This window comes from Alosa alosa, chromosome 11, assembly GCF_017589495.1.
Source record: "Alosa alosa isolate M-15738 ecotype Scorff River chromosome 11, AALO_Geno_1.1, whole genome shotgun sequence".
NCBI lineage: Eukaryota > Metazoa > Chordata > Actinopteri > Clupeiformes > Clupeidae > Alosa > Alosa alosa.
In genome coordinates, this window is record NC_063199.1 from 11,999,622 (window position 1) to 12,022,241 (window position 22,620).

Below are 22,620 nucleotides of genomic sequence, written 5' to 3' on the forward strand. Positions count from 1 at the left end.
CCTACTGGTCAGGGTTCGAACCGGCAACCCTGCAGTTACAAGTCAGAAGCGATAACCAGTAGGCCACGGCTGCCCCAGATATATAATATATATACTCTCTATATATGCACATACACGTCATGGTTGAAGCTATTTGTGCACTAAGGTTATATATATTTTTTTTATTATTTTTTTTTTTTTTTTAAACACAGGATAACACCAAAGCTTAATATATTTTTTATTGCGTTAACCTCGTTGACCTTTGGTAGCCTACTCCCCAAGGACTAAAATTTGTTTCGGTAGATGGCGCTAATGCACTATAATGATCTATACTGCATGCATACTGCTATAAAACCTACGAAAGAATTTGTTTGTTCCCTTCAAACGCTTTGAACGACGAGCAGTTTCCTATCTTATAGTACAGGTTTGCAAGATACTGAATATCCCCTTTAGTCTTAAACTCTGATCATTCAAGTTATGAGCACTAAAAAGAGAGGGAAAAAACTCTATATGGTTGAAATATAATTGACATTGCTCACTACAACCAATAGTAATGTAGCTTCTTCATTTTGCTGTCCAATCACAGTCGACTTTATTCAAATGTAAACATTTGAGGCGCGCAATGATCGGATCGGATATAGTTTATAGCTTCTTATGAGGACAAATAACCTTAATGCATACAAAATAGTGTTAGTAACACAAATAGCTTCAACTCTGACGCGTATGTGCAGTTCTTAGGCGAGTTTATGTAGCAAAGTGTTAGCTAAAGTCGAGATTCTAGCGTACCAGTTCGCTTTTTTGCTAGTCGTGTTCGCACGTTTTTGTTGTTGTTACACCGCTTGTTAGCTAACTAGCTAGCGACAATGTTGGGTAAGCTTTAATAAGTTTTTAGCTTTCAGGTTGATTACATTTCTGCAGTTTGCAGAACTTTTAAATTAGCACATCGTAAATTGAGGCACTCAACCAGGTAGTTAGTTGACGTCCGGGAATTGCTTAGGTGTTATATACGGTGGCACGGGTAGTTAGCGTTTGAGCAACCGGTTATGGCGGAATTCCTTGTAGACCCGTCAGTTCTCACGAAAGAGAAACTCAAAAGTGAGTTGCTAGCTAATGATGTCACTCTCCCAAGTGGAGAACAGAAGAAAGAGGTGTACGTTCAATTATATTTGAAGAACCTGACTGTCCTAAACAAGAAGACTCCTCCCCAAGACACTTTTTCTAGTGATGATGAACTGCCGACTCCCGTGGTCTCCAATCGGACTCGGTCCTCGGGAAGGGTAAGTTAAGCTAACGTTATCTACAGCGATTGCTAGCTTGCTAACTAGCTGCATTGTTAGCCACTTTCTTTGAATGCAACTTTGTTAGCTAACCGTTAGCGAACAGTGTTGATAACTATTTGTTTGTACTGTAACATCAACGTTAGATCTGTTAACTAGTATGTGGCCCATACAGAACTAGCATTTCCTCATAGTTTGAGCGGATGCATCGCGTTCTACCCGAAGTCAAACATTTGTCATTTCTCTAACGTTAGACTAGCCTTTAACATTTTGAATGCGTTTAACGTTAGCATATTTTACTGTTAGCTCAATTTAGGTTAATGACAACAGAATGGATGAGAAATACTAGTAATCTATCTGCGTGACCTGTATCATAACAGCGTTACTGAAGTGTGTCACCGCGTTATTGTTACATAAATACATTTGTAGCTGCATCTAATTAGTGCAAGTTACTAAATTAACTCACTGCAGTAGGTTGGAGCCGTCTTTTCAGTTGCGGAAAGCACTGGTAATGACACTTTTCGACGTTACACGTTGGCCAGGTCCAAATGCCTTCTGCAGTCCAGACTCCAGAACAGTGTTTGTTTTTTCTTTTCTTAAATGTATCGATTACCTTATCCAAAGATAACGGAAACACCAATATAAACTGTTACATAAATGGTGTCAACTATTGTGAAGACATTGACAAATAAAACGAGAGCATAGATCAAACGAGATGTCTTTTACTGTGACAACTCATCCCGCCCCTCACCATGTATAATGTCTCCATGATCAAAGTAAGGGCTATTCAGTTTTACGAGTCGGCAGCCGTATTTACACACTCTAGTCTATTCAGTATTTGAGTGCGGGCGAATCAATATAGCCTACAGTGAACAAACAAATAAACCTTTTGCTTTCGCTTCCAGTTTTCACCATATTAAATAAATTATGTAAGTTTTTTTCTTTGTACTATAAGGCTTATCTTAAAAGTGTTAATCTGTCCAAAAAAATAATCTGTCCTAAATCTATCCAAACACATGCATACTGATTCTGATTAATGATTATTGCACAGTAGTTGTCAGACTATAATTGTTTGCTGTGCACTTGCTTCTTGTTAAACAACATTATCTTTAAAAAGGTTAATGTGGGTAAATGTTCATATTCAAATATTTGTGTACATGAGTGTCGGTATTCAGTTAAATTAGTCAATCATGCCCCTTACGTTCAAGATAATAAAGCATACTGGTGGATTTTACCTGAAGATGGTTAGCAGTCTGATGTTTCGATAAGATGTTTAGGCACCACACTTAAAGGGAAATTCGGGTCAAACAACAAAAACATAGGGTTTATTTTTGGAAGGTAAGGAGTGTAACATTTGGTTTGGGACCAAAATGACATTAATTGCATTTTCAACTGAATGGCGCATAGCATAGCCTTTGGGGGCAGCTTCACCACATAGTGTCAGTAGTAAATCAAGTAAATCACTCTTTTTAAGCCTTTAACTTTACTGGGCTCAAATAAATTTCTAATATGCTACTATGGAGAAAAGTATGGAGCAAGTGTAATGAAAAAAAAAAGCTGTTTGTGCAGTCAGTTACCTTGCTCTTCTGGTCGTGGTCATCTTGTGTGAAGAAAGTGCATACAAATCCATACAAGGTTGTTGTTAGACCAGATCAGTGTATTTGAAATTATATGTTCTCATTAACAGTAAAAAGAAGGACAAAATCACCAGAAAGTTGGTGGTTAACTGAGTTTTAAGCCCACTTTAAACTATGACACTTTGTTGTAATGACCATTATAAACCATTCTAGTATTCTTGAAACCAGTTCAAGTACTACATAAATTGTATTTGGTTACTGGACTGAAACTGGGCTCCAAAACAATCTGAAGACTAGATGTTTCTCAAAAAAAATTGAATTTACAGAAACAGAATTAGACCTGTGTTATTATGCAAGCTAATTTTGTGTTGTTAAAGCTGTAGTAAAGTGATTTTATTTCCTTCTTTTCTTTTCTTTTCTAGAAAGCTTCCAGAAAGACAGACAAACTTCAAACAGATGAGGTTGACATTTCAGTCCTCTCTGATGAAGATCTGAAGGACCAGTTACTTAAACATGGAATTGATGCAGGTCCCATCGTAGGTGAGTATTAGTCTCATTTATCCAGCTCTATTCATGAATAAAACACTTTTCAGGAGTATTATAATCATGTAAATTTAAACATCTTTGAGCTGCCCTGTTGTGACATTATGCGTAAGTTGTAATGAGGACAGTAATGTTTTTTATCTTGATGCATCATTTCGTACAATAATAAGTGTCAAAATGTTATTTATTGGATATCTAGTTATCACAGCAGTAGTAATAGTAGCAGCATCACTTCGTTGTGTATAATTTAAAGCCAGCATAGTTAATGAAAATTCCTTAGCATATCATGACATCACAGCTGAAGAATGACCTCTTCATTCCAATAAAGATAATGATTTAAGATAAGTTAAAGATTAATGGCATTATTGCATGCAATAAAAATTCACTAGCAAACCTTTTAGCCTTCCTATGCTGCACCACCAGGGTTGACGGCATTACATTGTCACACATTCTGGGGAGGAAAACAGCTTTATAAAAATGTAACTTTTATTTAACTAAGTACTCCATTCTTTGTTTGCTTTAATGTATTGTAGTGTTAATTTTGTCACCTATTTTTAATTTAGTCTTAGTCTTGTGACGAAATGTCCTTTTTAGTCTTTGTCATATTTAGTCATTCAAATATCATTTTGTTAGTCAAGTTTTAGTCAACTAAAAGTCTAAGTAATTTTAGTCTAGTTTTAGTCAAAAAAGAAAACTAAAGCTATCTTAGTCAGATTTAGTCAAAACATTTCAGTCTTTTTTTTATAACAAATTATTTCAGTCAGTCAGTATGTTTACATGCACAGGTAAGTCGAGCTACAGTTATAGCTCGGCTGGGATTTGACCATAGACAGTAAAAGATTTGACTGGACCACTGTCATGATCTTCGTAGACCAGTGTTTCACAAAGTGTGGTCCATAAGCTATCCCAAGTGGTCCACGAGCAGACCTGGTAAAATATAATATAGATGAGTTGTTTGCAATATTGAACCAACTTGTATGTAAATTCAAACAGTTCTACAACACTGTCTATGTCAGATATGCCAGTTTAAATCATATGAATCCTCTGACACAATTAAGCAAAGTGCAAAGACAATAAGCAAGGTGGTTCAGTGAGTATTGTGTAGGCTAATATACTGCTAGGTCTATTTTTAATTGTTTTTTAGCTAGGTAGTCCATGCGTTTCTTTTTTTGATGATTAGTTAAGTGGTCCTTCATCTGAAAAAAAAGTTTGAGAAACACTGTCTTAGACTCAAGTATGAATGTTTACTCCGTCAGCTAGATGGCAATATCGCCCAAACATAACACAAACTCTCTATCTTAGCTAACTTGCTAGCGAACTTTCCATATTAGCTTACTTGCTAGCAAACTTTGCATCATCAGTGTAACTAGTTAAATAGTTGACATTACTTGCTGAAAATTTTCATATGGACATTCTGGGGGATGTTAATCTGTATATGTATGAGAGAAGCTTCAACTTCTGGGTATGTAGCATTGTGGCCTAATGCCTAGGTAGTTAGCTTGCTAACTCTGGCAGAAATCTCCGGTGTTCTTGTTCCATGTAGTTTTAGACAGGGTTGCAGCAGAGAATGTCTAGTTGCAGCAAATGCAACAGCGTGACTAGCCTACAGGAAAGCTGCTGCGCGCATGAACCTGAACTCATTGAATATTTTGAAAGCGTAACAGCTATTCTGGCTTCTCATTTTTAGGCGAAAATGAAGAGAGATTTTTATCTTAGTTTTTATTTCATGCAAAACATTTTAGTCTCGTCTTTTTTAGTCAACAATAATACATCTTAAGATAGTCTTAGTCAGTGTTTCAGGACATTAGTGCAGTCTTGTCATCGTCTCGTCTTAGTCATGGAAAAAAAGGTTGTTGACGAACATTTTTTCTCTAGTCTCATCTGACGAAATTAACACTAATGTATTGACTGCAATTTATCCACTTCAGCCTCAACCCGCAGACTTTATGAGAAAAAGCTAGAGACAGTTCTAGATGGAACTGCGAACGCCACATCAGGTCCTCCAGAGCCTACCACCTTGAAGGCTGATGGCAGTCAGAATGGAAACACAAACTCTGTGCAAGATCACTACAGTGATAAGGAGGAAGGTGAGATGCTACAGCCGTTTCCCCCGATTTCCACTACTGGTAGTAGCCTACATTTGAATTATATTGCATTTTATGAGACAGATTCTGCCGATGTGGAATCAAATGACCTTTTGGTTCTGATTTTGAATCTCTCACTAAAGTCCTTTTCTCCAGGGATTGAAGCCTCTGGCTTGAAAAAAATGTTCATTGAATGAATTGAACTGGATATTGTTGGCACTGTAGATGGTCCTCTAAGCCCCCAGTCCATTGCTGTGATTTGCTTTACAGAGGAATCATCCCCGCCGGAGCCAGCCCCTGTTGTTAGCAAGCCGGTCAGGAGCCGTAGCAAGACTCCAGTTACAGTGAGGACCAGTAGCAGACGGCAAAATAAGGCAAGTCCCTTATCCTCTCGCTCTGGGATTCTTTTAAGGCCCACTATTCAGGAGGTGTCCATAATTTATCTGATATATTGTTTGGAAGTGACCGGTATGTGGGTACATTGTGGTGGGGCATTTTGCATAATGGGCTGCATACTTAGATCTTAAAGTAAATGTAAGTAGTGATAATTGGCACTCCTTTGAAAATCTTTTCTGAGTTCAGTTATTCAGACAACTGCTGAACTGGTATGTTGACACATGAAGTGACAAAGCTATTTTTGTAATGGCATCACAATGACTATAAAGGAGGAGAGTCGGGTGCTGAGTGCTGGGAGAGTTAAAGGAAGAATGAAGATCACACAGACTAGCAAGTGAAATGAACAATCCGATAAGCATATTGACCATTTTTTTTTAGCATAGGTAAATTATATTTACTATATGATGTAGTATTTTGAAAACAAATGGATTAAGCTTAGACTTGAAAATCAAATCAAGGATTTGGAGAATTGTGACATCTCAATCAATTGATATTTACTAGAGATGTCAATGTAAATCTCCATTTTCTTTTAGTCCGGGACTAGCTTAAACCATGTATGGGAAACGGGTCCACTGAAAATGAGGACTATCCTCAATGAACCTCCGAGAATAAATATAGGTTGAATGAAAAGAATATGCTCTGGTTGTAACTGTACATGTTATCAATCTTCAATCTTCAAGGTGGAGGAAAAGGTACCAGCTGCAGATGAGACGGCAGTGATTGAGGAAGATGTTTTAAAGGAAATGTTCCCTGGTCAGACTGCCACTCCTACAGGAATCAGGTAAAAAAAAAAGACATTTTTTAGTACAAAACATACTACAAAACATTCTTTAGTAATAATAGCTACCTTACTAATAAATCCACTGATTGTTTCACCCACTTCAGTGCCACTTGTCGAAGGCCAATTCACGGAGCAGCAGGAAGGCCGGTAAAGCCCTTAAACCTCTGGAGAGAAGAAACCCTCCAGCATCATGGCACTTACACAGAAACCAGCTCCATCCTGCAGGGCCACTCCGCCGTCGAAGCTCCCCCCTCTCAGGGCTCCCGTGTGGGCCGCTGCCTCTCACTGCTCCTGAGGCTGCTGGTTCTCCTCACCGTGATTGCAGCCGTCTACTACACCTACCAGAATGTGGACAGTGAGCACATCAACTACGTCCGCAGCCTGGTAGACAGCACCGGCATCCCCGCCCTGCTCACTGGAGGTGAGAGTTCAGCAGACCAGAGCAGCGAATGACTGCTGCCCGTACCTCACCCAGCCATGGGCTCCACCTCAAACTGCCCCTCATGATATTATTAATGGGTTGTCTCTCCCCAGCAGTCGGCAGCTCACCTGAATGGTAACAACAGCCTCGGTTAAGTCTTTGACAAAGTAGTTTTTAACCATCATGTGTGCAGATTTTCGTTTAACTTGGTTTGAACTGTTTTCTTAGCTTTTTTCTAAAACAGGTAATTATGCATGGTTGGTCTATGTATTTGTGACTGTCAGTCATGTCTTTAGCACTTCAGAGTAATCTTTAAAATAGAAAGCTGTTGAAGACCTTTGCATGACCTTTGTTGTTAACTAAGGGCTTACACATACATTTGTTTTTAGTTTTTACATATTGTGCTTTCAGTGTCGTATTTTTAAGTGTTGACAACTGATGAATTTGACCCAACAAGTTTATTTAAGATAACCTGATGCCTCTGCCACAACAACATCGGTCATGTTAGTTAAAACCAAATATATATATAAACCAAACATGAGGATCATGACATTTGACAACATTATTTTCTTTTTTTCCTCAAAGACATCAAATTAAAGAAAAATTCTGATAAATACAGCACCTCTAATACCACCCTACTATTCAACTACTTTATGCTTTTCTCCAATAACAACAATGATTTGGGGGGTGTTTATTTTACTTGGTAGTTTTCCCCACACTTACCGAGTTGCAATAACTGCTCACAGAGTAGCAGCACTAGCACGGTAATGATATTGACTCCATCTATACGTCTGGAATTGATGCTACCAAAGTTTACGCTGTCTCTACATTTAAATCCGTGTTATTGGGGCTTTGCCACGGTTTCTGAAATGGTTACCAGGCACGTTCTGTAATTTTAGCCACTAATGAATGCACTGGCCATTTATTTTTAAGTCTTACAGAGTGGAATCTGAAAAGCTGAATTACTGGTAGTCATGTTGAATGTGTCAACTTGTATGAATTTAGTGTTTTCTCCTTTTTATGTCGGCATATGTCAGCAACAATGACATGATGGTAAATAAAATGTGTGCTTCTTCAGTTTTTTGTTACTGAAAGCACATCTAACATCCTACTTACACATTTCCATGCAATGCACAAACAATCACAATTAAATTATCTGAAAATAATCCTTACAATTAAAGAAGAATATTGCAGCTTGTCCAACATCATGGTTGCCAGTGTGTGCAAAATAATTTGGGGGAGAGTACTAGCCTGCAATCTACTGTATCTTCTAGTGTGCTTTAACTATACAAATATTTTTTAGATAATCCTTCAATTTGAATGTGGCTTGAAAATGACTTTAGGGCATACATTTAACTGTTGTGATGGGTCAGATTTATTCAGCTGATTGAAAAAGTCTGTCCTTGCCCCATGTAGCTTAAGGTATTTGTGAGGGGCATTTCAGTAGTCTTCATTTAGGGTAAATCAATGGCTGTTAAATAAAACGGCCAACCGTGATGTTAGCCAACTAGACATTTGGCAGGAATTAACAAAGATCATTTGTAAACATGTTTTAGGTAACTCCTTTTGTGTTTACGTAGTTCAATTGAACACAGATTTAAAGGAAAGCACAGTGATGGAGGTAATATGTTTGTTAGGCAACAGACTGCACTGATCACGTCTTGTTTGAGTTTTACTGTTTGTGATGTAGCATTTTTATTTTCTGTGAACCAAAATGTACTACTGTAAATACATGTACCTGTAGCCCAGTTGACCACTCTGGCCGAATCATTTTTCTTCTTGCTTTTCTACTGAACATCTGATTGTGGACTTTACCACCTGAATCCAAGTCAAAATGACTTAACATGAAGAATCTTGTGTAATACAGATGGCATGTTTGTACTGTTTTGGTAGCTGTGAATTGTCTTTGGTTTTATATTTTTGTAAGTGGCTTGAGCAAAACTACTGACTTTTTAAAACAAATGTATCCATTATTTGTAGTCAATGCAGAAATTACACAAGCAGTGTCTTCAACAGCATCTTTGTAGTTTTAATTTTGGAATTGACCATTGTTGGAGGTTGTTATATAATTTGTTTTCTGTGTGGGTGCGCACATGTAAATGTCAGCCTAATAAAAACTAAACATCACTAGTGTTCTCACACACTTGTTTTCAGTCACATCTTAAAGGTTGTATCAGCGATGGCGGGGCTACTCACTCCCTGTCCCTCCCGTGCAATTGTTTTTGTGTGCAGATCTCAGAGCCCAGGCTGCCTACAGAGACGCAGTTTTTTGATGGCCTGCTTATGGGGCGGGCAGCTAGCGGATTGTTAGGAAAGATTAAATGAATGTGACCATTTATGTTTGGGCCTTTTTTGGGCCTGCAATCGCTGCAACAACCTTTAACTTCATGGTTAGCAGGGAGTTGGTCTGTATTATATGTATCCATACCCTTTTCTGTGAGAAACTGTTTTGGGTAGCCTACTTAAATCGATGTTGTATGGCAGAAAACAATAGAATGGGATACGTAAATACAGTTGACATTATTTTATATTACATAATCCCATACTCATTTTAAATGATCTAGAAAAAGCAGTATTTGAAGTGTGGGTGCTATTTATTTATTTTTCCTCAGGTAATTGCCTTACTAAATAGGATGTTTTGGATTTATGTTTGACTTTTCTTTTGCAATGGTGTAACTGTTTAAAAAAAAAAAAAAAAACAGTTTAAATTTATCTAAAATATATTGTCAACTGGTATCTCAATATGAATCCCCTGGTGTAAAATGTTTCACATTGAACGAAATGTACTATAGAATGCTGAATGCTCTTGTTTATGAAATAGGTTTAGCAATAAAACTGTACATTTAAATATTTCTTGAAGTTTTGTTCCCTACACTGATTTGAACTAGTCGCCTAGTCCTTGCTCAAATTGCAAAACGGAGTTTGAATACTACCTTTGGTCTTTAAAAAATATAATGTAAGTTTTGGACATAAGCATCTGTTAAATCTTAGCAACTGAGACGTATAAATATAAACAAACAACGTCATGCGCCATCGCTGACTGCACCTTTAAACACGGACACCAGCAGTTTATTACAGCCCTAAATATCTAATCTGTTCATCTAAAGTATACATTCAGGAGTTGTTTTCATTGGCTTAAAATGGCTTAAATGTTTCTTTACCCCCTCCTATTTTGGGAATTGGAACAAAGTCCTTTTAGGCAAGTCCTTGCATTCGGCAGCCATATTGCAACGCATTTTGGGCAATTGACCATAGCACTTAACGGCCATCTATTTTGTGCAGAACTGCGCATGCGCAATGGTTCACATCAGTCAAGCAATCAGGACTGGTTATGAACTGATGAATTGATGCCTGAATTGGCCCACCTAGGGTGATGACAGCCATATGGATGTTGCATTTAGAAAGAAAATGCAGCCTCTTTGTGAAACCAACTTTATACCTATTGAGATTGCTCATTCATTTTTAAAATATTATATCAGATTGACACGGTTGTGTCCCCAACATAAATGAATTTTGAGGAGTCCCTGTTACTTGTACACAGATGATGAAAAATATCGACAGAATCTGTGATAGATGTGTGGATCTACACAAAATGAATTAGGCCTTTCATATAGTTTCACCACATAGTTGTTTAATTCACTTTGCCTACAATCTCGTACATTTAGTTAGTTCCCATGTCTTTGTCCAGTGAGAGCTACAATACTTGCCAATGGGAAGGTGAAGTAGCCTGACAACATTTACTGATCCTGTTGCACTATTATGCACTCTCCTTTCAGCATTAATAGAATATACCCAGTCAATAATAATAATATTAATTATACATTTTAATGCCTTTCATGACTCCCAAGGTCACTTCAGATATACAAGTATAATGAATAAAATATATATTTTTAAAAAACAGAAATATTAACTAATTCAGTCTAAGTAGCCAAGTCACAGTGAGTATACTAGCCGAAAGGGATGGGTTTTAGATTACTATTAAAGTGCATAATGGAGCACAATATCTGATGTGATAGGGAAGAGAATTCTAGCCGAAAGGGATGGGTTTTAGATTACTATTAAAGTGCATAATGGAGCACAATATCTGATGTGATAGGGAAGAGAATTCCTGATCTTAGGACAGTGTGACAGAACGATCTTTGTCCCATGGTGTAGAGGTTCATATTTAGTATGTAAAGTCATGGGCGGATTATGAACTTTCGGGCCCCTGGGCCCAGATGTATTAAGGGCCCCCCACTAATTGTCGTATATGTGGGAGGGGGGGTTTGGGGGGGATGTTAACTTAACCAGCTTGTGAGACTTGTTGCTTTGACACAATCAAACAAAATCTTTCAAGATCCGTATTATCCTGGATTTTGTCAACAGGAAAATCCAGCTATGGGGAACAGCAACATTTGCTGCACTTTAGTGATGTAAGTAAAAAGAAGGTTAAGTCCATAGAAATCTTTATTAACACCATACATTACATTACAGTACACTGACATATATTACAACAAGATAGGACTCACAGGTGAAGGGAGTTCCCAACCTTCAAATTGCATTTAAAATGAATGCACAGATACAATCATGTATTTTATAATGCCTAACAATGAGACCGGGAATTCTAAAGCCATTACAAATGCATGCGTTCATCATTTCTGCCATGTTTCTCTATTTCTCTCATTGCATGTCTAGCCTTTAGCAACTAGAGAATGCAAATATGCCCTGATCATTGACTCCCGTTATTTGTTGGCCAGCCTAGGCCCTATATAATGGCAGTTTACGTCGGCAAGACTTGCTGAAAAAAGTACTTACTGTTTAAGTAATGATCTGTTATCGCATAACATGCATCACATCAAGTAGGCTATTATGACCAATTCGCTCGTCAACCTACCTTTGCAGTTGCATCGCTGGTAGCAGTCGACCTGCCAATGTAAAAAGGTCTAGCCACCCTTTTTGCCCAGGCCTCAGAGATAATTTCGTAACCACCAAAAAGCGTCACTGTGAGTGGCCAGATAGTGCTCTGACGTAGAGCATTTCCTTTATGAGACATCTTGTTCACGCAGACTGCGACAGGATTCGGTCTCTGTGAGCCGGCGTTTGGGAAGGTCGGAGACATCAAGTTACAGGGAGCTCTCCTAAAGTAAGGAAAAGACGAATTTGTTGTATTTTCCGGCTTATAGGTTTCTTTACATTGAATGTTACATTAGATGTCAAGCTGATTCATTATAATTCTCTTTTCTAGGTCAGAGTAACTTTGTTATCCACACATTTGTGTGCGACTGAAATATAACGTTAGCAAAGTGAGGATGGTTAGCATTAGCAAACTGCACGTAAACTGTTGGGCCTTGAAACGACCATCGAGATTAGCAAGTTGCTACATTCCAAGTTACTGTGTGCTAACCATATGATCTTAATATTTTGTCGAATGCTTTTAAAGTGTGGTTAAATAACTTTTGGCGAAGCTAGGCTAGTTATCTATCTCTAATACCTCTTTATTCCTTTTCAATACAGCAGCCTGAACACAATGTACCCGACCACCTTGACACAACTGGCCCGGGCGAATCCCTTCAGTGCCCCACTCTTCTCCCTGCAAAAAGTCGAGGAGCCCAAACAGACAACCAGCGTCAATGGACAAAACCGGAGGCTTGCAGCCGCAGCTGTGGCGGACGGTAAGAATTTTAACATTATACGCCAGAAGCTAACAGTATCATTACAACGTTAGTTAAAGCTAACGACCTCGAAACTGTTGCAAGAAGCCAGATGTGGTATGAACACAACATTAAGACACTGCTGACATCGCTAGTGTAGCCTATTTGTTGAGGTTAACATTAACGTCAGATGGCACAGATGGAATATATTTGTATGGTGCAGTTTACGTTTCTATTGCGTTAGACTATATTACGATAGTAATATCTGTTAGCCGTAGCTTAACGTTATTAGGTATCACGTTACCGGCAACTTTAACCTACAGGTTAACGTTAAGCATATCAGCCGTATTGGGCAAATATTTTAGTTTGTCAAACCAACTTCTAATGCTGATAGGTTGGGTTTCTGTTCGGTATATGTAAAATATTGTGATTTATTACGGGTTTAAAATAGCCGACATTTTGGGGTCAGGGGCTTATGTTTGATGCAGAGCCCAAGTTAGCCAGCACAGCTAACGTTAGCACTCGTATGATTGCCATTTGATGTTGGCTAGCTGAATATCTATGCTAACTACCCTGAGTTTGCACAGGTTTAATTTGATGTCGAGAGGAAAACGGTATCTTGCGAGCGGTGGCATAGGGCTGTCACTTAACATGAATTAAACGGTTGTTTATCATTAAATGAAGGCATGACGGCGTATTTTTTTTATTATGTCTATTTAAGTTGTGAACAAATGCAGACGGAGCCAGAAGGCCTTGTCGGGCTTTCGTGGTAATGGAGGGCAGTGAAGGACAAAGTTGGTCCTGTAGGACACATTCGTTTTAATATTAGACGCTGAGAAAACTCAAGACACTGATAACACGCCAATGGATACGTTCTACATTTCACATTAAGGTTGCCATGTGTTGAGTAATGTCTGGCAATCAGGAATATCATTTATTTCAATGCGTCCTCGACGCATGACCGCTAGCTGCATTCAGGGACGTGCCAACAAGGCCGAATTTCATTGGCTCAGTTAAAGGCCATGTTTCCTCACTTGTGCCATAACAGTTTAATTGTTTTACATGTGCACATGTTTTTTTATATTTGAATGTGTACCTTTTTAATGATTGTCTTAGTTTTTTATGTTTATTTTGTCTTGTCTAGATTTCTTTTTTAATAATGATTATTTTATAGGTAGGGTACCTAATTGTCAGACTGCAAAACAGTTAGACTCTTTAATATTAGAACCAAGAGGTCTGCATGAAATGACAAATTTAACTGTGGAGGGGGGAGCAGTCAGCCAAGGTGCCTTTCAGTTTGTTTGCACCACGATGTAGTGCCTCAAATGATTGCGCCTGGTCTCTGTTCAGAGGGAGACAGCTGTGAGTTTGGCTCACAGAAGTATTTCATCCTATGTGGCTTCGGCGGAATTCTGAGCTGTGGAACCACGCACACAGCTGTGGTGCCTCTTGATTTGATCAAGTGTCGAATTCAGGTCTGTTTCCTGCCACTTGGTGTGAGATAACCGCATGAGCATGTAAATGTTGTGTTTTTTGAGCATGAGCATGTCTGTTGTGGTGTTTCGTCCTGTTCCTGCAGATGTGAGCTGCGAGTTTGGTTCCTCAAAGTACTATGCTCTGTGTGGATTTGGGGGTATCCTGAGCTGTGGCATTACTCACACAGCAGTTGTGCCCCTTGACTTGGTCAAGTGCCGTCTACAGGTCTGTATATAATCACTGGTCTCTGTACAAACTGGTATAGAAGCACATTGGTATGGGTCAAGTGGTTGACGTTAATCATTGTTTTTCCTTTTGTACTTACCCACATCACCTTTTGAAAGGTCACGCATGTTGATATTGTGCTGTGTTGGTGTACCTAATCTCCCAGTCTAACCTGTAGAAATCGTTCATGTAGCATATTGAAATATTGTTAATAAGTATTATAGTAATTTATTAATACTTTAAATATAAGTATTTTTGCTTTAAAATTGTTTTGCATGATAACACAATGTTGTGTTACTCTTCAATTTAGGTGGATCCAGCCAAGTACAAAAGCATCTTCAATGGCTTCTCAGTCACACTGAAGGAGGATGGTTTTAGGGGTCTTGGCAAGGGCTGGGCACCTACTTTCATTGGCTACTCCATGCAGGGTCTCTGCAAGTTTGGTTTCTATGAGGTGTTTAAGGTCCTGTACAGCGATATGCTTGGTGAGGTGAGTCCTGGAAGGTAGTCTTAAAACTGTTCAAATGCTGATTTATTTTGGGTCCTTTGTCTGCCTTATAGCCTTGTCACTTCAAACAATCTGGTGAAACGAGTAACTCATCCTTGTTCGTTCCAAATTAGGAAAATACTTACCTGTGGAGGACATCCCTCTACCTGGCAGCCTCTGCTAGCGCAGAGTTCTTCGCTGACATCGCCCTGGCTCCCATGGAGGCATGCAAAGTGCGTATCCAGACTCAGCCAGGTTATGCCAACACCCTGAGAGAGTGCGCCCCCAAGATGTTTGCCGAGGAGGGCTTATGGGCGTAAGTATATTCTTTCCTCAGGGCCCCAGACTCGCGGGCATATGTTGACACTAGTCCATTTGCTAAGGAATAGTTGAGAGGAGATTGTGATCCTCACATGTTTCTAGTGCATTGTTGTGAATTAGTACCTTTTTAATGTCCTGCATAACCAGCGGATTGCAAGGTCTGCTGTTAGCTGTCGGTTATGACGTTGTGTTGGACACGTTCCTTAGATCCACCTCTGGGAAGCTCTCCACTCCAGGGCTGCTTGCTCTTTGTGGGTACTGCAGTGTCTGGGGTTGGGCTTCCAGCAGCTTTGAGGCTGTACAGTTGGAGGTGCTTGAGTCATTGGCGTGTGAGAGCAGTCTACCTGCACCTCTGGTCTAACAGCAGCACTGACCCCTTGCTGGAATCCATCAGTGCTGCAAGACTGGAGGGCGGACAACTTCTCTGTGATAAAGGAAGAGTCAATGTTCAGGGCCTGAAGTTGTATTGCATTCTGTTTGAACTCAGACCTGACCTGTGTTAAATATTTGAAAATGGATAATTCTCATCATAGCTTAATTTCTGATTACTGGCACAGCATGCTTTAAATGTAATGGTCATCGGCTTTGCATTTTCTTGACTGGCAGGTTTTATAAGGGTGTGGTGCCTCTGTGGATGAGACAGATTCCATACACCATGATGAAATTTGCCTGCTTTGAGCGCACTGTGGAGCTGCTCTACAAGTTTGTGGTGCCCAAGCCCCGCAGCGAGTGCTCCAAGTCTGAGCAGCTGGTTGTCACATTTGTTGCTGGATACATTGGTAAGTTTGTGTTATCAGATAAAATGTCATTGTACCATAAGCTGTTAATTTAGTTTTGTATTTGGCGCTCAGTGACCTTTTGAATAGTGTTTACATGACCCATGTGCACCACAGTTTTAGTTAATGGTCTTTTCCTTGTACAGCTGGTGTGTTCTGCGCTATTGTGTCCCATCCCGCTGACTCCGTGGTCTCCGTGCTGAACAAGGAGTCTGGCAGTACTGCTGTGCAGGTGCTGAAAAAGCTTGGACCGAAAGGTGAGCAACCTGGACATCTTACCCTATCTGTTCTGTTTCTGTTATCAGCTAGCATTTTGAACTCATTTCAGAGGCAGTTCTGAATTGGTACCTAAGCAATGTAAACAACGGCAAGGCTATTAGGGTCCTGCTACGTGCACGAGTTCAAACACGTTCCTTAGATCCACCTCTGGGAAGCTCTCCACTCCAGGGCTGCTTGCTCTCTGTGGGTACTGCAGTGTCTGGGGTTGGGCTTCCAGCAGCTTTGAGGCTGTACAGTTGGAGGTGCTTGAGTCATTGGCGTGTGAGAGCAGTCTACCTGCACCTCTGGTCTAAAAGCAGCACTGACCCCTTGCTGGAATCCATCGGTGCTGCAAGACTGGAGGGCGGACACATATTTTGTCAGTTAAACTGAAAGATTGACTGCTTAAAGTTTGCATTGGAGTGACCTGCTTTCGTTCCTTTTTGTAACCAGGTGTGTGGAAGGGTCTGGTGGCCCGTATCATCATGATCGGTACCCTCACTGCCCTGCAGTGGTTCATCTATGACTCTGTGAAGGTCTACTTCCGTCTGCCCCGCCCCCCTCCCCCTGAGATGCCAGAGTCCCTGAAGAAGAAGCTGGGGCTCACCGAGTAGAGCACCAATCATTTCCCCTGACGCTCCATGTAATAATGGCTGTCTTTTCTATATTTAAAACCTCAACCACCACCGCCCCCCACCTCTTCGGCTGCTGTACACACAAACCAACAAAGGACGGCAAAGAATGAACATGTTTGTTTATGGAAAAGGCAAAGTAAAATGCAGTCATTTGGCCTCAACTCCTGTGTTTTGTCGATTTTAAGATTAAAGTGTACCTGGAAAAATGTTTTTGTTGAATGCCTTTTTCTTTTTTCTCTCTCTCTTTCTCTCAATAAAGCAGGCTCAGAATTGGCAGTCTAGTCCAGTAATCCAGTCTGAAATTGCATAAATGTTGGACGATATTGCTCTTCATTTACTCTAAGGAAAGTAACACTTCAATGATGGGCTACTCTTGAGATATTTTTCCATCAGAATGTGGGCTTTGAGGAATCACGTATTTCAACGTGAGTCCTGTATTTCAAATGGAAAACTGCTGTAATGTTGGTTACACAACACGTTGACCAGAAATGACAACCAACACTGACGGAAAACGGTTGGTTTAATAACTAGCTAGCAGACATCTGTGGAGCGGCCTAGTCTTAACGTAATTGGCTTGTTCGTCAGGTTGCGGTAAGCCTGCTTCGAACGTATTTTTAGTCACAGCGCGGGATACATTTGTGAAACTTCACAAAGAGATGGCAATGCGTTTCTAATAGTGGGCATTCCCAATGCCTTAATGGCAGGAACTGTGCGACATCGTAGTCACAGTTTAACAACCGACCGTTTCTACTCCACGTAATGAGATTATAGCGAAGGTCTTCGTGTGCCATTTCCGATACATTATCAAATGATAAAAAACATCTGGCTCAAACTTCAGGCCCACGCGTCTTTTTACACCGACAAGGATATGAGCTGGCATGGGCCAGAGACCACTTGAAGAAACACCAAAATAACAGTAATGAGAAGCACCTACCAACAGTATTAATTTTAATGCTGTACAATTATCACAGGTAGTTTATTACTGCAATCTCCAGCAGCAGGAAATTTGACATCACATTATCGATGGACGTTAAGATGCATTTTCACAGAAGGGTAGGCCTACAAATAGGCGGTCTAACTCTGTTCCATCACTACATCGTTAGCAACTACAACGCAGAACTCGATCAGGCTCAGTTTTTTAAAAAGGCGCATCCAACATTTAGGCCGTCTTAGGCTTGTTAGACTGTTTTCTATTGGCTTAGTCAAATTTTACTTCATTCATCAATATGGTTTCAAACGTGGAAAATTTACCATGAGAACGATGGGTAGGATATTCACATGTTCCATGTCGCTTGCTAGGGGCCTTGTCTGAGCTACTTAAAGTGACAGGTTTGTTCTATATTTGACATTACAGTGCCCCCTGCAGCAATAACGGCAAACACTGGTGGTTATGCCGCAAGTGTCTGAGCGTAAAAATGTCAACTGATGATAGGGAGACTCATATTCGTTCTCTATAACTTCAGAGCGGAAGTAATAATTAGCCGAGATATGAATAGCATTCCTTGCCACAAAAAAAATGTACAAAAAAAATTCCACTTACCTTTGTGTTGGAAATATGGGAGGTAAAACAACACCTTTGAAATCCAGTCTTCAGAGCAAGCAGTGGACTAGCGCTGTACTGCTGAAGCCTCTACATGTTCCCAATCCTAATTAGCTACTAGGCTACAGTGAGATGTCAATGTCATCAAGGGATCTCAAGGCGATTACACAGTAGAATTAATCTGCTTTGTCGTAAAACTCTCCATGGCCAGATATTATTAGACAGAGTTGGAATAACTTTTTGAAAGATTCAAATGCATACGAATTTGAGCCTGATAAATTACCAGGCTACTCAGTGCCACACATCAAACAGGTTGATTCTAATACTCACAGGTTTAACCCTGGTCCAATGGTCTAAATATATCTGAATCTAATTTGGATTTACTCATTCATCATTGTGTGTAAGAGTTAAACAAAACGAAGCCTTACTTTTACTGCCCTTGATACACGTCCTAGCTTTTGGGTATTAAAAATGGGACTGGTTCCAAAAAGGGATTACCTTGAGATCATCGCTGGATTTAAGTAGCACTCTGTGCATTTTTTTGTATGTGGAGACAAACAGTAATGTTTTGTTCACTCTCAGTCCAAGACATAATAGGCCTAATAAAATAGCTAAGTTACCAGCATTTGTGTGATTTTTGTTTAGCCTAGTGTTACTTGAAAGGCATACTATTTATCAACTTCACATGGTTACATTTCCCTGAATTTAAATTGATTTACAATAAAATTGCATTTTTTGTCATTCTTTCTTTGTAATGTGCATATCAGTGACATGTAATTGTAGTCATTTTCAACAGCTTGTTCAGGATACACCCCTGATACAGAACAAGCATGAATTAGTCATTTGGATGCAGGTGCACATGTAGCAGATTGAAGTTGTCAAGGGATTACATTAACCCAATTACCTGTCTGTAGACAGACATTGGCTGTGGAATAAATTATTGTGGAGGTGGAGGGGGTGAGATGGAGGAGGAAAAGAGGTGTTATGCTGTGTCTGGTGCAGCCGGAACCAGGTGCTCTGCTCCCTGATTGGGATGGGGAGGAGTGGCACTCTTGGGCACTGCAGTGCATTTCCTCAGTAAGCTACACTGACCACTGCAGCAGGGGAACTGCGTGCCTCCTTCCATCCCTCTTTTCCTGACATGCCATGTTGATTTCTTGGTGGTATCTATACCTGGCAGCCCGGAACATCATCCATCAAAGCAAGTATTTGAGCGAGTACTCTGATGTCTGATTGTCTTCTATAAATGAACAATATTCTGACCTTGCCTGCATTGGGTTTCATGTGAGAGTCCGTGCATGTCTTTGTATCCGTATGTGTGATGGAATGAATGAAATCTTGAATGTAGTTACATTTTGTATTTATCAATAATGGCTACTTGAATGTAAAACTTTTAAGATGAGGCCTACACTTCATGTCTAACCAGGCTAACCAGGTCAAGAGTCTGCATGTTTGTTTTATAATAATCTGAGTAGTGCATTGTTGATGCTTTCTCATGAATATGGCTCAATTGTCTTCACTCAAACATGAGTCAAGGTTTCCCTACTACCAGATAACGAACAACAAAAATCAATGTATGTATGAAAGTGTGTTGTGTTTGAGTGTGGATGGTACAAAATGTAATGCATGAACGTGTGCATGGTTGGCAAATGGACATTGGTCTTAATTCATTTGATCTCTCAGCCAGTTGGAGACTACTTAAATCTGTTTTGCTGCAGCTCTGGACATGGCCTCAGTCCTGCAGAAGCTCATTATGCCCCTCTTCAGTGGGCCAGCAGAGCCACCCAGGAACAAGGTGACCGTGGTCGGGGTGGGCCAGGTGGGAATGGCCTGTGCCGTCAGCATCCTACTGCGGGCAAGTTTTCGTTTGTAAAAAATCATCCTCACCACCAAAAACAACTATTGATGACTTCACATGACAAACTGTGACTATGCACTACTATAAAGGTCACATTTATATCATAATATTGATTTTTCATGTGACATTACATACTGCAAAGGTAACCATTAAGAAAGCTGGGCATATTAAAAATCATTCTCTCCTCTATTTGTCAATAGGACCTTTGTGATGAGTTAGCTTTGGTGGATGTGATGGAGGATAAACTCAAAGGAGAAATGATGGACCTCCAGCATGGTAGCCTCTTCTTAAAGACACCAAAGATAGTTGCTGGCAAAGGTGAGGGAGGTTTGGAACTGGATCACAATATTATAGATCAATAGTGTTCTACATTTTAAATTCCAACACTCAGAAGTGCTTTATTTAATGTCTCCAAAACATTAGATTACTCGGTGACTGCTCACTCCCGGATCGTTGTGGTCACAGCTGGTGTTCGCCAGCAAGAGGGGGAAAGCAGGCTGAATCTGGTGCAGAGGAATGTCAACATTTTTAAACACATCATCCCTCAGATTGTCAGATACAGCCCCAACTGCATCCTGATTGTGGTTTCCAACCCAGGTTCACAAATCAGTCTAACATCATTAGTACAATCCGTACAAATGCTCATGCTAGACTATACCTTGAGTCATGACACATACATTTACTAAGCCAACTTTTAAGTTCAACTGTGTAACTGTGCTGATTATAGAGGGGTACACTGTGCTGACATAGAGGGGTACCTCTAATTTATGAATTTGGATTCATAGCATCCCACAATTTCACTATATAGATATTTCTGAACAAATTTCTTTCTTATTAGTGGATGTCTTAACCTATGTGACCTGGAAGTTGAGTGGTCTGCCCAAACACCGCGTCATTGGTAGTGGCACCAACCTGGACTCGGCCCGCTTCCGCTACCTGATGGCTGAGAAGCTTGGCATCCATTCCAGCAGCTTCAACGGCTGGATTTTAGGAGAGCATGGAGACTCCAGTGGTAAGTCAAAGCACACATAGGAAGACTGCTCTGAGATGTTATCAAGATCGCTTGTCTTCTCCCAAAAGCAGTTTTTTTTTTTACGGTTAGGTTTTTTTTTCTTTTTCCTTTTGTCAGACTAGAGGGTCCCATGAAATTCACTTTCATTAGCATTGTGAGAGGAGAATGCTCTATCTCACAATGCTAATGAAAGTGAATTTCAAGAGTTCTGCCTTGGCCCTTCCACCATCATGGAAATCTGGCTTTATCCTGCTAACAAACATACAGACAATTAAAACATGCTGAAAACATCACTTCCTTAATGGATAAAATATGTGTGATGAAGTGCAGCTTGTGTCCTGGGTTGTGGGGGCAGCCTTTCTTATATGGCTTACCCAAAATCATGCGTTTAGTCTTATAACTATGGACCATTGTTTTCCTATAGTGCCTGTATGGAGTGGTGCAAATGTAGCAGGGGTGAGTCTTCAGAAACTCAATCCAGACATTGGGACGGAATGTGACAAGGAGAACTGGAAGGAAACTCATAAGAGGGTTGTAGACAGGTAAGCAATATGCAGTGCACAGAAAGGATGAAAAGCTGCATTATGGTGGTACAGTTGAATTTTCAGTTGGCTCCTTTTCCTGCAGTGCCTATGAGGTCATTAAACTGAAGGGGTACACCAACTGGGCTATTGGTCTAAGTGTAGCTGACCTGATCGAAAGCCTCATGAAAAATCTGAATAGGATCCATCCAGTGTCAACTATGGTAAAGGTCAGTAAATGTACTTGTACAGGAGTGATACATACTGTACATGTTGAGGGGATGGCAAACCACTTCACAGACACACATATATATACTGTATATGTACTAGTGGATGTATAGGTGGGTGACGGTAACTTTTTGATTTGCAGGGCATGTTTGGCATAGGCGATGAGGTGTACCTGAGCCTGCCCTGTGTGCTGAACAGTAGTGGGGTGAGCAGTGTTGTCAACATGACTCTGACTGAGGATGAGATGGCCCAGCTGAAGAAGAGTGCTGATACATTGTGGAACATCCAGAGGGACTTGAAAGACTTGTAATTTAACATGTATCACCAATTCATTCCGTCATTACAAATAACCTGACAGGTCAAAAAAAGGTTTCCGCCATTTCAGTGTAACTGATTTCTATTTGAATAAACCTTAAAGACCTAAGCTCTGTAGTGTATCCACTATGGGAAAAATGTCATTTAGACCATTTTGGCCATTTGAAATTAAATATTTAATATAGCTGCAAGCGTTCTACCCAACAGTTCTATGGGCTGCCATGAACTTCAATGCCAGAACAATAATAAGAAAACAGAAACACAATGGGTGCCTTTGCAG

General features: G+C 40.1%; 3 protein-coding genes and 2 non-coding genes across 6 annotated transcripts; all 5 read left to right on the plus strand.

The window, feature by feature from the left end:
- Positions 1-572: 572 nt before the first annotated feature.
- On the plus strand, positions 573-9,185 carry tmpob (thymopoietin b). Its single transcript, XM_048257603.1, has 6 exons — positions 573-1,256; positions 3,256-3,373; positions 5,305-5,463; positions 5,731-5,834; positions 6,537-6,637; positions 6,742-9,185. The coding sequence occupies exons 1-6, from the start codon at positions 1,023-1,025 to the stop codon at positions 7,088-7,090; spliced, it is 1,065 nt and encodes a 354-aa protein (XP_048113560.1). The 5' UTR covers positions 573-1,022; the 3' UTR covers positions 7,091-9,185.
- Positions 9,186-12,019: 2,834 nt separating this feature from the next.
- On the plus strand, positions 12,020-17,072 carry slc25a3b (solute carrier family 25 member 3b). 2 transcript variants are annotated; one of them, XM_048257774.1, is made up of 8 exons: positions 12,020-12,180; positions 12,552-12,709; positions 14,039-14,163; positions 14,700-14,879; positions 15,011-15,192; positions 15,804-15,976; positions 16,120-16,230; positions 16,685-17,072. In XM_048257774.1, the coding sequence occupies exons 2-8, from the start codon at positions 12,565-12,567 to the stop codon at positions 16,843-16,845; spliced, it is 1,077 nt and encodes a 358-aa protein (XP_048113731.1). In that variant the 5' UTR covers positions 12,020-12,180; positions 12,552-12,564; the 3' UTR covers positions 16,846-17,072. The 2 variants fall into 2 exon arrangements, with proteins under 2 accessions (XP_048113731.1, XP_048113732.1); XM_048257775.1 differs by lacking the exon at positions 14,039-14,163 and adding an exon at positions 14,268-14,389.
- On the plus strand, positions 15,391-15,617 carry LOC125304073. Its single transcript, XR_007195185.1, has one exon. It is a non-coding gene; the product is annotated as a small nucleolar RNA SNORA53 (small nucleolar RNA).
- On the plus strand, positions 16,378-16,604 carry LOC125304072. Its single transcript, XR_007195184.1, has one exon. It is a non-coding gene; the product is annotated as a small nucleolar RNA SNORA53 (small nucleolar RNA).
- Positions 17,073-19,382: 2,310 nt separating the features above from the next.
- Positions 19,383-22,449, plus strand: ldhbb (lactate dehydrogenase Bb). The gene is made up of 8 exons (XM_048257070.1): positions 19,383-19,607; positions 20,125-20,261; positions 20,465-20,582; positions 20,688-20,861; positions 21,103-21,276; positions 21,701-21,818; positions 21,904-22,027; positions 22,168-22,449. Exons 1-8 carry the CDS (start codon positions 19,553-19,555, stop codon positions 22,333-22,335), a joined length of 1,068 nt encoding a protein of 355 aa, XP_048113027.1. The 5' UTR covers positions 19,383-19,552; the 3' UTR covers positions 22,336-22,449.
- Positions 22,450-22,620: the final 171 nt, after the last annotated feature.

What these genes read in the sequence shown, in the direction of transcription:
- tmpob (XM_048257603.1), top strand. Translation starts at nt 1,023, where the DNA reads ATGGCGGAATTCCTTGTAGACCCGTCAGTTCTCACGAAAGAGAAACTC. An exon ending in CTACAGTGATAAGGAGGAAG is followed by an intron (nt 5,464 to 5,730) that starts GTGAGATGCTAC and finishes TTTGCTTTACAG; the next exon opens with AGGAATCATCCCCGCCGGAG. An exon ending in GTAGCAGACGGCAAAATAAG is followed by an intron (nt 5,835 to 6,536) that starts GCAAGTCCCTTA and finishes TCAATCTTCAAG; the next exon opens with GTGGAGGAAAAGGTACCAGC.
- ldhbb (XM_048257070.1), top strand. Translation starts at nt 19,553, where the DNA reads ATGTTGATTTCTTGGTGGTATCTATACCTGGCAGCCCGGAACATCATC. An exon ending in CCGTCAGCATCCTACTGCGG is followed by an intron (nt 20,262 to 20,464) that starts GCAAGTTTTCGT and finishes ATTTGTCAATAG; the next exon opens with GACCTTTGTGATGAGTTAGC. An exon ending in CAGTGTCAACTATGGTAAAG is followed by an intron (nt 22,028 to 22,167) that starts GTCAGTAAATGT and finishes TTTGATTTGCAG; the next exon opens with GGCATGTTTGGCATAGGCGA.
- slc25a3b (XM_048257774.1), top strand. Translation starts at nt 12,565, where the DNA reads ATGTACCCGACCACCTTGACACAACTGGCCCGGGCGAATCCCTTCAGT. An exon ending in TGATCAAGTGTCGAATTCAG is followed by an intron (nt 14,164 to 14,699) that starts GTCTGTTTCCTG and finishes TCTTCAATTTAG; the next exon opens with GTGGATCCAGCCAAGTACAA. An exon ending in GCCGAGGAGGGCTTATGGGC is followed by an intron (nt 15,193 to 15,803) that starts GTAAGTATATTC and finishes CTTGACTGGCAG; the next exon opens with GTTTTATAAGGGTGTGGTGC.